The 13,888-nt window shown below is 38.4% G+C and overlaps 1 protein-coding gene across 5 annotated transcripts in view; it reads right to left on the bottom strand.

The window, feature by feature from the left end:
* The window catches only part of LOC109032968 (uncharacterized), a 52,918-nt gene extending 40,050 nt beyond the window's left edge, over nucleotides 1-12,868 (bottom strand). For 4 of the 5 annotated variants that reach the window (XM_072302587.1, XM_072302591.1, XM_072302589.1 and 1 more), the window contains exons 1-7: nucleotides 12,693-12,868; nucleotides 9,166-9,661; nucleotides 7,845-8,264; nucleotides 6,313-6,560; nucleotides 3,962-4,136; nucleotides 2,582-2,737; nucleotides 482-878 (exon numbers count right to left, since the gene is read on the bottom strand). In XM_072302587.1, the coding sequence (XP_072158688.1) occupies nucleotides 482-878; nucleotides 2,582-2,737; nucleotides 3,962-4,136; nucleotides 6,313-6,560; nucleotides 7,845-8,264; nucleotides 9,166-9,606 (1,837 nt within the window). In that variant the 5' untranslated portion in view covers nucleotides 9,607-9,661; nucleotides 12,693-12,868. The remainder of the gene's footprint in view (nucleotides 1-481; nucleotides 879-2,581; nucleotides 2,738-3,961; nucleotides 4,137-6,312; nucleotides 6,561-7,844; nucleotides 8,265-9,165; nucleotides 9,662-12,692) is intronic. The other variant, XM_072302592.1, reaches the window with a different exon arrangement.
* Nucleotides 12,869-13,888: the final 1,020 nt, after the last annotated feature.

The raw sequence follows: 13,888 nt of genomic DNA, 5'->3' as shown, positions 1-13,888 counted from the left end.
AAACTCCATCTAAATTGGGACCATCCGCAGGAAAATGGACCATATAATTGGATTACATTTGGAAAAAAGAAACATAGAGTATCCGCATGTTGCTAGGATTGTGTTCAGCTTTACACAGCTGCTTGGGCGTGTGAAAATGTGGAAAAATTTTTAAGGGTCAGAAGTCAATAATCGAAGGAAAGAAGAGGAAAAAGGTCCTCTCTTTGAAATTGGTGGGGAATTTTGTGAAAAACCAATGAGAAATTGTGGAAAGCCAACAGGCGGAGACATGAAAACAAGGAAGCTTGGAAAATTTGGCACCCCTGCATTTGTGACAAGATTGTAAACGGGTTTAAAGTTCATTCCTATCAAGGGCTGACCAGTAATTTTTTAACTTTTGACATGTTTTCCTCAAACAAATAATTTGTGGCACTTAACTCTTAACCAGGCCCATTGTTCCTTTCAAACATGTAAAATTCTGCAGGAAAGAACAGTCACTTACTTTGGAAATTATGTTGAGGAGGTTGCCAGCGCTGCTCGGATCTTTGATAGTACGAATTGCTGCTTGGTTTTTGAGAAACGCTGCTGCCTTGTTTCTGTTGGAAGCGCGGAGGGAGCTCATTATTCCTTGTGAAGTTGCGAGCATGAGATTGACCATCAGGCCCACGATCATTGCGAAGATCACGATCCTTATGGATGAAACTGGCCTTGTCACCCAGCTGAGTCAGTTGCCTAAAATCATTGCCATCCTTGACGACTGGTTGATTTCCAACCGTTACAGTTTGATTAGTCGACATCTTTCCGGAGGTAGCAACTGCGTCATCTTTGTGGTCGATAACCTGGCGTGAGCTGGACATGCTGTTAACATCGTTGGGGACATTCTCCTTTCCCTCATTGGACTAAAATAAGAGAAAACAGGATGACTGAATTAAATACAAATGAATACAGCTCTTTCACAGTGATCAGAGTAATACGGAAAAAGCTTCTGTGGATAGAGGAATAAATTACACTTACAGTGAAGCTTAAATGAATCTTCTTTCTCCAGTAATTTTGTAATTTGGCAGTTAAAAGACTACCAAAGCCAAAACTGATGCAGAGAAATCTTGGCATTCTCATTTTAAAAACTGTAACTGCGGCAATGTCTGGGAGATTCAGCTCTAAATGTAATATATTTGCCGCAATTTCACATGAAAACTCATGATTTGAACTGGAGGGGTGTGGTGCACACAAAAAAACATAGGATGGCAAGACCCAGCTTATATTGAAGAAAAAAATGCATGCGCCCTCCTTTCAATGACACGTGATAAATGTTGTTCATTTTCGGCAGGAAAGCTCCTGTGTAAAAAATAAGTACCCTGCACTTGAGCACATATCAGTTTTGAAAAAAGTTGCATTTCACACTGACTTGTCAGATATAGATACTAGGCTTCTGAAATGTACTTAGTTTTAAAAAATTGGACTATTTAAGGGGAGGTTAGAGACTCCGCTCATGAATGATGCAAACATGGAAGACTCACACAGGTCTACACACAGTGTCTAGCAATTTTTAAAAATAAAATTCCCTGACACATCCCTTACAAAAATAGCCAAAAACCGGAAAAACATTTATAATTCCCTGTCAAAAGGGGAGAATATTCCAAATTTTTCAACTGTGTAATAAATAAAGAAAAATATATGGTGCCTAAACTTGTTTCATCAGCGGAAATTTTGGTAACCATTATTCATCATCAATTTTTAACAAAAAAATTTTTACGAAAAATCCATGTTTTTCAATTTCCTTGTCACGAAAACAGCTTGCAAAAAAAAGGTAGTCAGTTAAGCTTGGGAGGAATTTGCCTGCAAATAGTTGAATCTTACTGTTTTTGGTACAAGAAGAACGAAGCACACGTTAAAATTTCACGAAAAATTGTCTGTGCAGAGACATAATACTTCCTTTTAGGGGTCCTCGGAAACATGTTTGAACCGACCGCCGTGAATCTTTGCGACATAGATAGCAGATGGCGGCAAAGCCAACCTGCTTACTACCAGCACACTATCATTGTTGACATCTCGATTTTGCATTTGAGGTTAAGAGAACTCTGTGCTCTGTTATTGTATTGTGATAACGTGAGTTGAAATTACTTTGTGCAAAGACATTAATAACTAATTAATGCTCTCGCTAGGATGCATGAAAGAGTGAAATGTAAGCTTAGTCGTTGTTTTGTGCCCAGCTGTTAAATTAGACCATCAGCTGCTGGGACAACGTCGCCGCCGAGTATTCTTCCACTACGCATTCTGCCGCAATATTGATTGTGACGTTTACATTCAAAACCTACGAGTGTGCGGTTCAAACGCTGTTTTAGGCCACCGTAATTTTTGGCACTTTCAAATAAACTTTTCTCCTGTTTGCTGTCATCAAAAAAATGAGGAAAAAAAACTGTAAGCTTCTGCCACTTACCACTTTTGAATAACAATAAAAAAAATGACTTAATTGACTCATTCCCTGGCATGCCAAATTTTAGCGGATTTCTTGATGTTTCCCTCAATTTTACTGACTTTTCCCATCGCTAGACACCCTACCACATGAAGAGGCAAAACAAACTTAACATCCTAGTTTACTTACACTGAGGCTAGATTTATCTGAAAGTTTAGAGCGCCTCCTTTCTTCATATGCACGTTCCTCTTCTTCCTTACGTTTATTAGCTCTTTCAACGATGCTGTCTATTTCATTATGTTGTCTGCGGCGATAACTATCATCTTCATTATTTTCGCGCCCAACCTGAAAATGAATATTACAATTTAATTATTTTGACTTAAACTGATTATAAATAGGGTTAGCAGCCACATTACTTTTTTCACTCCTTGACTTTCTATTAACCAATGGATAGTTTTCCTCGAACTTCATATGCTGAACTTAACCATCCTGATGGCCAAAAAAAGGCTATTTACTTTGCGGCTTGATCAACAAGCGTATTTTCTACATGATGGCAAGCAAAACCTGACTTCGCTGTTCATCAAGTATTTGCCACATAAAATGTTGCAATATGGCTGTAAACTTGAGATTCTAGAATTGATTTTATTTAATTGTAATTTAGATTTGGAGCATTCCTCTTTCAGGTATATGTAACAAAAAAATTTGCTTAACTTAATCACAAAAAAATCCTGTATCATCACAACATTCACCAACACTCCCCAGTCAACATGTAATCTAGACTTTTTCAAATAGCTTAATTGCTACCTATGATATTAAACACGAAAACCAACACTTTCGGGAGCTAACAGGAAATCAAGCGGAGAATAAGATCCAAAAAACAGCATACTAAAATCATTCCGATTTTAATGCAGGCAAACCTTTTATCCCAAACTTTCAAAGAATAAAAATTTCGTTTTTCCTTTATTGAGTATTAATGAACAGATGAACAGAACAAGTAAAGACAGTCTAGCTCAGTCACGTACTAAGATGATTATACTCATCAGCACTGTTCCAGGACAACTGTGAATAGTCAAGGTAGCTCAACACGGTTGTTGGGCTATTGTTTTGGTTGTGTTCATCTGCTTGATCAATAGATGGCTCTAAGGATATTGTTCTAAAGATCACTTATCTGTATTCTGTTGCCCCCCTCATTGTTCATATATTGGGCGGGCAAAAAAAGCTACGGTAAGCACTCGATTTATCGGATTTCACCGGAGGCTGAATCCGTTAAATCGCGCTAGTCGGTCCTGCTGAAGCGGCCGGGGGATCGATCCGTTAAATCGTGGAATCTGTTAGATCGCGATCCGATGATTAGAGGTCTTACTGTAGTAGGCACACGGGTTAATTCTAAGGAATGATATTGTTATAAACTCTGTGTTACTGGGTTCTGGAACAAGAAACATTGTTCAGTTGCAGCAATCTAAGTGGTTTCTTAAGCCATATCACTAGCCTCTTGATTGTTCCTATCCCATATGAGCTGATTCTGGCATCAAGAGAACCTGTTCAAACTTTAAGGAATAAAATCCATACCTGAGACTGAGGTTTCGGCTGCAAAGAAATTCTGCTGAATTCAGTCGAAGAACGGTTTTGCCAGGCATTACGGTTATGAGAGTCGGACTGTAAATTAGACTGCGAATTCGATAAACTAGAACTTTTAGTGATCAACTTTGGTTCCTCTTCTTCATCGCTAAAAGCCAATTTTTGCCTAGAAAAGGATAAGAGATAATGATAGTTAGCAACCTACTACATAAAAGAGTTTACAGAGGAGAGGAGCTTAATTTTTCATTGAGAATGATCCTTCATTTTGTCGCATTCAAGTTGGGTCACCCAATGATAATGATAGGCATAAAAATGAGGCAGGGATTGCTCTCCACGAAGGAAATGAAAAATGGTGAGACAGGAACATTCATTGTAATGATAATGGACCACTAGACAAGGTACAGAATTAAGCATTCTGATACATGTTTCTTAACCCAAATTTGACGTACAACGCAATACACGCAACAAAAATTATTGATATTAACTCCTGACCGAGATATTTGATGTTTCTTGACGCATGAATTCAAACCGCCCGCTCATGAAAACACATTGGTCTACGTTCGTCAGATCACAAACTAAACTTTACCATGGCAAACTCTGCGATATGAAAATCTGGCAACCTTAATCTTGACGTTTTCGCTTAACTGTAGTAAAAGGAAACTGGAAGAACAATGCTTGATTGAAAAGCTTGGCAAAACTGTTGTGAGGCGCGATTTGACTCATGTGGAGAATTGCGTTTCTTGTGACCAGGCAAATTAAAAGTCCCGTAACTAATGTAAAATAAAAACGTTCATATCTTTAGTTGGGAGTTGATTTAAGTAATTTATGATTTAAGTAAGAGACATGTATGAGAATGCTTAAATTTGTACCTTGTCTTGTGGTCCACTGCTGACAGACCATCACTGTCCACAAAGTTTCCAGTAGAACTCATGCCAGTGAAACAAATGTGTTTAGAGGTGCAAATGCACAAACCAGACATAACTTAAGTTTTCATTAATAATTAATTTTATGCATGAGGAAGAAATAAATGAGCTTCTTAATTCAAGCATTAAGATGTTTTAATGAGTGGTAGTAATGAAAAGCAGCTAAAGTAAAACCAAGAGAAGTGAATGACGTAATCTAAGATTTAGGTGGTTGAGACACTTAGTCCAAATTTTAGTCAGAGGCCAAACATGTATCATTACAGATTTTTCGAGTTTTTAAAATGCAAAACGCATTCATAACAGCAAAAAATTTATCAAATGACACGCATGAAAAGAGAATCATCATTTCAAAATTAGGACTGAAGTGGAGCAACACACTTGATATATTAACTGGTGCAATACATGTAAAGCAAAACTGCAGGCACTCTATTTAAGACTGATTTCATTCTCCCCTTTCTGAATATGGATGCCTAATTAAAAAAAAAAAAAAAAAAAAAAAAAAAAAAAAAAAAAAAAAAAAAATTACAATAAAATTATGGATCAGTCCAGGCTCTCAAAGGGTGGACATACTATCGAAGATGCTTTCAAATTGTGTAGTGGGTCAGTTAGACCTATTTTTTTTTATTTTTCTTTCAATTAATTTGTTCAAGGTACAGGGTGAATTAGGCTTCTAAGAAACTTTTCAGATAATTTTTTTAGCCCTTAATAGCAGAGAAATCTGCTTCAAAACAGCAAAAAGGGAGACCCATGAAACAGTATTTTTGTCAAGCGCTGATGATGTTAACTGGACTGTCAGATTTTGAATAGCTTCTTCTTCCCTTAAAAATGTTTTGCTGAACTTTTTAATTAGTTTTATTGTTTTTATTGGCACACTATGTGAAGTACTAACTAGACAACAACCCTGCAAAAATTCCTAGCCACTGCCTCACTAAATTATTTCGTAGTACATTTTCTAGGGTATATTTAACAAACAACTTTGAGTAATTCTGACACTGTGTAATGACTCTCAACTGAATAAGAGAAACTTAGACCTATATGGCTAAATATTGAAAGATTTTTATCAGAGTATGTATTTGTATCATGTTCAACTTCCTCAGTCTTTGAAATGCAGAACGCATTTCCAACTGCAAAAAGTCAATCAAATGACACGCATGATCAATGAATCATCATATAAACATTCAAAAACAGAAGCTGATCCAATTTGCAGAAAAATTTTTGATTTGATGATTATTGGTGTAGCAGCAGAAGTGAATCTGAGAAATATACATTCATCCTCCAGTTAAGAGTATATAATATTTTTTTCTTGACTACATAAGGTACCGTGGGGGATTGATCTGTCACTTGAGCAAGTCACCTGGAAAAGGAGAGCAAGAAGGGTATACATGGGAATTACTTGAGGGTCTGAGATAAGTTACTCACTCGTAATCAAGTTCATCTTGAGTCACCCAACTGGCATCGCGGCCAATGTCATCCATGCGATGTAAGTCCTCTTCTCTGATGACTGGCCTTGGAGCAATGACCGGCTCATCCCTGTCACGGGTAGGTTCTCTGGCAGAGTTCGACCGCTCTTCAGTTGATCGATGAGAATCGCGGGTGGGATAGTGCAAAGAGGGATATGATGTAGGGAATGGCGCCGAAAAGTTGCTGTTCTTATCATTTTTAAAACACTGCACCGGAAAAAGAAAAAAAATAGTTTAGAGGAGAAACCATTAAACCCACCTCATTGTCTTAGAAAGCCAGAAGCACATGAGGATGTTACAAGGTTGAAGTTGATGCATTACTATATAGAGCCAACTGACCCATAATATCTTTGAGTTTAGTAGCCCAGTTGTCCAGAATAATTGGCCATGCTTATTTTCTGATTTCAAAAAGCTCCTTCCTTGATGAGAAACCTAAATTTCATCTCACTTTCCAAGGATTTTCTTGAGAAAAACAACATAATCATCGTTGAGTTCAACACTCATCCAGAGTTCTAAATATAGGTATCAGATTCAAATAAGTCATTCTAAGGTCAATAAAGGCAGTCACAGCCACGGCTCAAGCAATCAAGGGGAAAGCTTGCCATTCACTTGGGTCAACAAGTTGATAACTAAGCATGCACGATAATCGCCGGATAAAGCAGAAGAGCGCCAAGTCAGAGAGGATTGCCTTTGAAAACAAAATGGTTTCCGAACGGTGAAAAGAGGGATGACTGGTTTTTGGAGCAGATTCCTTTATTGTTTTCTGATTTCCCCTAAAACTTTTCATTCCCTGATTACTCTCAATTTTCTAAGTCCTGGACACCATGATGTAGCCTATTGGCAAAACTATGTAGTTCTGTGCTAGTTTCCTACTAATGTGCTGCTGGGCAACATCATGATTATAAAAGGCAACAAGTGCTTAAATCAAAAAATTCATACATTAGATTTTAGAGCTATAAGTCTCCGCTCAAGTTTTATTAAGGTTGAGCGCAAACTACCCAGAAGTTTCAATCGAACTTGTCAGTGAATTTTTTTCACCTCACCTTTAAGAAAAGACATTGTACCCGAGCTGTAGGTATTTGCCCCTGTAGTTAAAGCTGAAACCTTTAAGTTAAAGAAATAGACGTATTTTCTCACCAAAGTTGTCTTGTCAAACAAACGCCCCCCCCCCCCCCCCCAAAAAAAAAAATCGGCAGAAAAATTATGCAGAATTGCATAAGAATGATGCCATTAACTTTCCTTGTTGAAAATAAAACAATCAAAGCTTTTTAACCATTGCAATTGAAATAGGCATTTTTCACATTTAGCTTGTGCTCTATTTCGTTTAAATTGAAAAAATGAAAATAAATTTTGCTTTGATCATTGACCTTCTTTCAGAAAAACTACATTTTTTCCAGTTCATACCTATCAACCATTTAAAGCGAGAACAATTAGTTTCTGAAAAAGTGTAGGGATAGCATAACTAGCAGATGGAAGGACAAAGGAACTTACAAACGATGGGTACATGGCCTTGAAGGGTTCTGGCCCAGCCAATGTTGGAGCAACACTTGAAGCTTGGCCTACCTGGGCCCCTGTTCCCCCAGTAGGGCCCGAGCTGTTCCTCATGCCATGCATATCGGAGAGTGATTGGTGGGGGCCCTGGGCAGGAGCATGGGTATTCTGGCTGCCACCCGCTCCCGTTAGTCTGCCCCCAGCACCACCTTGGCTCCAGCTCCCCTCCGTTTGAGGGCGTAAAACTGGTCTTGTTCCGTATTGTGTCTCCGCTGCAGAGTTCGCTTTGGTGGAGAGGGCAGATGTGTCGCCACCTGTTGTTAACTTTGGGAATTCCTGCTGAAAATTTGGGTTTTGAGTGAGATAATTTGGTTCTTTCCCCCCGATTGGACTCCATTTCTTTTCTCCAAGGACACCAACCTGCAAAACCAAAAATAAAACAAAAACGTGAGAGGAACTCTGAAAAGGGGGCTTACTAGCATTCTTTTGGAATTACAGCTAGTACAAAAGAATTGAATGCATCAGAGTCACTATGTACCCGTGTGCCAATGAAGTCAATTTTTGAGGCTGTTATATCTATACTCCTGCACCCAATATTATAGCTTCAACAGCAAGAGTTTACGCAATGTACAATAATACTCATTTCTCCAAAATTCAAACAACTCAGTATGTTCTGATATGATTCAAGAACAGATTTTGTCATACTTTTTAGCAACCAACACTAAATAAAGTAGAGTCATAATGTTAGGTGCAATGTGTTGGTATTCTACCAGCAACATTTGAAAAAGGGCATAACTTCTTTTTTTTCCTTAAATTAGCATCTACATTGAGATACCTCAAAAATTTTTTGTGAGCCTTCTCAGCGATTGTATGGAACATCTAAAACAATTTTACTACGTCGCAGCAGTGCCAGGGTAAGAACTTCACCGTGGTTTGTCCCTCCTGAAAAACAGGAATTAGAGACGAGTGCACTTTTGCCGGATAGCCCTGCGAGTACAAATTATCGACATTGAGAATGATATTATACCATCTCTAACCTATTCTTTTGCAAAACACAGATTGAGAGGGCCACTTTCATTGACTGTCCAGACCAAAGCGGTCAACAAGATTGATCTTATTTGTTTGAGGTGTGTGTTCATTGCCCACCATAGCAAACAGAATGCTAACTGTGGATTAACCTTGGAATAAAAAGAGGAATAATTCTGTACTACTTTCAGGTGCTATGAATAAATATTTTTACTTGCAATAGTTAAAAGTATGAAATGTTATAATTTTGCTGCAATGGTGTGATTCTCAAAAGAGAAATCTCAAAATGAATTACCTGGCGTGGCTGTGTCGAAGTCAAAGTGGGAGGAGCTGTGGCAGTTTGAGTAACGGTAGAAGGTACGTTTGTTGTTGATGTAGTAACAGATTGTTGCAGTTGTTGTTGTGGCAGTTGCTGTTGCTGTAACTGCACTTGAGAGCTCGGCAAGTTCTCGCCTGTTTTCCCAGAGACCCATCCTGACCCACTTCGATTGATTAGATTGAGAGAATTATTGCTGGCTGTTGGATCGGATTTCTCGCTTGGTAAATTCACAGGTCGGCGCTTTTGAGGCAGGCGGCCCAATACTTGCATGCCATTTCGATGGTTGAGTACGTTCTTTGTCTGCGACTGTTCGATGTTATCACCTTTTGCTGGAAGATGCAATCTATTTATATTTAATGTTTGAAATTTCTTGCCTCCTTTCTCCCCCTTGGCCGAGATTCCCGACAGTGTAGACATGCTGTCTGCAGGGCACCATTTAGATTGGACAGTACCCTTAGAACGAACCTCTATTCTGTAAATGAACAAACAAAAAAATACATACATTAGAATTTTCTACAAGTAGGCATAATTCTGCCTCGCTGAAGAAAACAGGGTTGCCACAGAATTTAGATGATGAAATTCCCTGACATTTGTCTGACACATTTGGGTGAAATATCCTGACAATTGAAGATATGCTAGTTGGTGCTAAAGACATCATTACAGACAGTTTTCAGGCAAATTTGTTGTTCGAAACATCAAACCTCTTGCAGAAAGCACTTTGAAAATTCCCTGACATTTTCTGGTTTCCCTGACTGTGGCAACCCAGAGAAAAACGCCGAATGACCACTCAGACATTTTCTAATTCCTTCCAATGAAGTATCAATACCTTGAGAACAAGCAATTTTTTTCTTATAAACCTGATCTCATTCAGGACACGGTAAGGAACTTAAAATAAAAAAACTTAGCAGGGGCCAAATTTCTTGGTGTTTTGTGCGTAGTCCTTTACGGAAAATTAAGAGTACACTGTAAATAAACTTTCATGAAAACACCTAAGAGAATAATGAGTGAATCATCCAGAAGGTTTGGTTTTTATCAGCAGAAAATTGGCAGTATCCAAATGTTCAAATAGCGTTTTCCCCAATACGGTAGCTCAGCAAACAAGGGGATCACTAGCTGATGGGCAGAGCTTTCTCCAAGAGAAAGTGTTAATCTATTTGTGCTTGGTACTTTATCATGTGTTAGAACTAAAATAGCCAAAAAGGCAGAGTAGGTCAGTTTTGGTTGCACACCGAGAATGAAATTCGTATTCTAGAAGGCTAAAATGTTTTGACTTTGCTGACTTCTCATACATCAGGAGGAGGGAAAAAAAAAAGCTCGATTGAATTGCTCCCCCCAAATTGTTTCTTCTTCCTACATTACGTTTGACCTGAGACAACTGAGAGATCATTTTGACACTTGAATAAAATTGCTATAATTCGATATTTATCCATTATTTAACTTTTAAACCTTTCTGTGTTAAAATTAGGCCTGTCCATGGGTAGAAAGTTTCCTTTTCTTTCTACATCCCTCCCCTCACAGAGACATGAATTGGCATTGATTTCAAACCAATCCCATCTCATTTAGGTGTACTTGTTGCTCCATATAAATTTCAAAATATAGATACTATATAACAAAAAAGAAGAAAAAAATAAAAAACCCAAGTGCATATGTATTTTGCAGAATGAACAATCTTGAAGGTTATTTCATGATTTTGGATACATGGACCGCGTTAAACGGATAGAAACCTAGCCACATCAGCTATTGCCAAATTTAATTAAATTTTTTACATGAAATTGGTTGTTCCGATTTTCGTGCAAATTTCAGTGGATTTTTCCATAGTACGAAGCAACTTCCAATTTTCAAAGGCATCCACACAAACGTTCTCTTGAAAAACTTGAATTGCCCAATTAAATTTGACAATAGCTGATGTGGCTTGGTTCCTTTCTGTTGAACACGGTCCAAATACAATTCATTCAGATTGCAGCAAATTGCCAAAGCAAGCACAAGAAACCTTTGAAATCTCTGACATATTCAGAAAGCAAGTTATGACCCACACTAGAAGGCTTAATTTCAGACTATTAATTAGGAGCCCAGGAGGCCTTGGTACACAATTCATGTGCTTTTTTTACTCTTGAAAGCTATAATACTTCTCTTCTGTGTGGGCTTTGCCCAAGGATTACAGAGCTATGTTCAAGTCAACTCAGCAGAGCAAACCAGGAATAGAATAAACGGTAGGTAGGTAAAGCCAGGTAGTCCATACAGCAATAGAGCCTGGGGAAACTCGATATCAACTCCATCTTCTTACAGTCTTATCAGACTAATGAATGAGGAGGTTGTTACATTAAGAAGCTGGAGCAATATGATAACACCTTTCTTTCATTCATACTACGCCTTCACTTAACTTTCAGCACAACTTTCCAGATGTCATAGATGCAAAGATCAGTCAGTTACAGAACTATTCTTCACCAAAGCAGTTGATGCTTCTGACATGAAGGCACTATGTCCACTGCGCAATACTTGACCCAATAATCTCTCAAGCGCAATTTATGATGTCTCCTGATTTCAGTTTAAGTACTCTCCAAGGAAAAGAATCAGTGAAAATGATGGTGCATCATCTCAAAATTATTCAAGAGGAGCCTTGATAAGTAGAGTGTACAAAAAAGACTGATGTGAGGATGAAAAGTTCGGGAGAAAATTCTTGGACTTCTCCACTACTAAGAGGTTTCAATCTCAAAGAATTATTGGGAGTAGCGCAAACAAGAGCAGAAGTCTGCGGGTTTTACAGTTGCAGAATAAACAAGGCAAACACTCTTAATCCTTGAAGACAAAAAAAGGTCAACTGACATTTACCTGAGTAGGGAACACTTGAGCCAATTTAATGCAAATGCTGCGGAGAGAATAGGCTAACTAACAACAGCTAAATCAAATCATCAATCCTGGTTCTTACATCAGTTACAAAAGGAGCACAATAGGACCGTTCAATGAAAGAAGTTGAAGAATTCTACACTAACTTCTAGGAAGAATAGAAACTCATAATAGTAAGAGGGATCAATCTCAATTGCTTGGGATTTTCTCCTGACATTAGGATGCCTGTCAGTAGAAAGTCAACATTGAGCCCTTCAGAAAAGAACTGGAAACCTACAAACCCTTACGGCAGGGAAAGCTTCGTTGTCTCAAAATACAGAAGAGAGTATACTCTCCCAAAATTCAATCGTTTCGAAGGGTCTAGGATGTTCTCTTGACACCCAAAGGCCTAGGTCAAGAGCAGTTTTGGCAGCCTACGATTTGGGCAACTTCACCACTTTCAATTACGAGATAATGCCAAACTACGAAAAAATATTAAAGGACGACTACATACAAGTAACGCGCACTACAGAGAAACAACCACACATGAATAAACTATGAAAACTGATCAAATAAAACCAAATCGAAGCGTAAATGCCCGATTCAAGTAGATTATCAGCGGAGGAAAAACGTCCGCGGACGTCAAAGATTTGACACGACCAGGTGAAGGAAGGACTCACCTTGGTCCGTTCGAATGGGTAAACTTGAAAAACTAAGAATTAAACTTGATAAATTAATGTAAGGACGGATGACTTTGGATAAAAAAACGACACTTATTGATATTTTTAACTTCCACTGAAAGTACAAGATGGCGACACAACGGAGTGCTCTACGAGCGATCAATGAACTGACGTCATAAATTAAGAGCTACCAACTTTCCAAGCACCCACCAAACATTACCAACTGCCACTGATAAGAGTTCCCGTACTTTCTAAGCTAAAGTTATTTCACGTTCACCTGCATTTTTCCATTTTTGATGACGTTGATGATGCGGTTGATGAAAAAATATTTTTTTTTTTATTCCAGTCATTTGAAATTCACAGAATTTTAAAAGAAGCTTGTTCAATTTTGGCGAATAGGGAAGGAGGGGGGGGGGGGGTAGATCAGAGCAGAGGTGGGTGCCCGGCGAAATGGGGAAGGGGGTGAGGGGATCAGGCAAACTAACAAAGTTTCCCATTATTATTCTATGAGCCAAAAGGCTAAAAACACCGGTCCGGTAGAAATTCGAGGGGTGTAAGATCTGTAAGAGAGAGAAAAGAGGGCATTTTGTTGAACTCCATGGCCCATGTACAAGGTGATCCAAACGACCAGTACACTATCGTTAGAATGGCTTAAAATAAGTAATTGCATTTAAGGGTGCTAACATCTGGTAAATCGACCCCTAGATAAAAGAAAAATAATTTTAGCCCCTCAACACCCCTCAATTGGTTGGAAAGTGAACCGGGCATCCGATAGATCTATGATCCAGATACACCAACTACCATGATCTGTTTACCTACTTCGCCGTGAATCTGATGCAAGCCACTAGATTTCCAGGAGAATGTTAACAGCTAGATAGTCTAGTGACCATCACCATTTTTGTTTTTCTCTTATGCAAGCATCTCTAGATCCCTTTCCCCTTATTGAGTGATAGGTGCACTAGTCCTAACGGCTCGCCCTACTGTTATGGATAAGATTACCCTCTACATCTATTTGTGTTGGTAAAAAAAATATTACTGTCTAAATGCCTGGGCACATGGAAAGGGTAAACTTTCGTGGATCGGAATTCTATACTTTAAATATTCAATAAGCCAAGTGTTCAGGTTGTAAATGTTGCAGATTTATTCTATTCTTTGTTCACAGTCTTTTTTAGTAAGGAGTAAGGTGGAATTAGGAC

Source organism: Bemisia tabaci, chromosome 7, assembly GCF_918797505.1.
Source record: "Bemisia tabaci chromosome 7, PGI_BMITA_v3".
Taxonomy (NCBI): domain Eukaryota; kingdom Metazoa; phylum Arthropoda; class Insecta; order Hemiptera; family Aleyrodidae; genus Bemisia; species Bemisia tabaci.
This window is presented reverse-complemented; position numbering and strand designations above follow the sequence as displayed.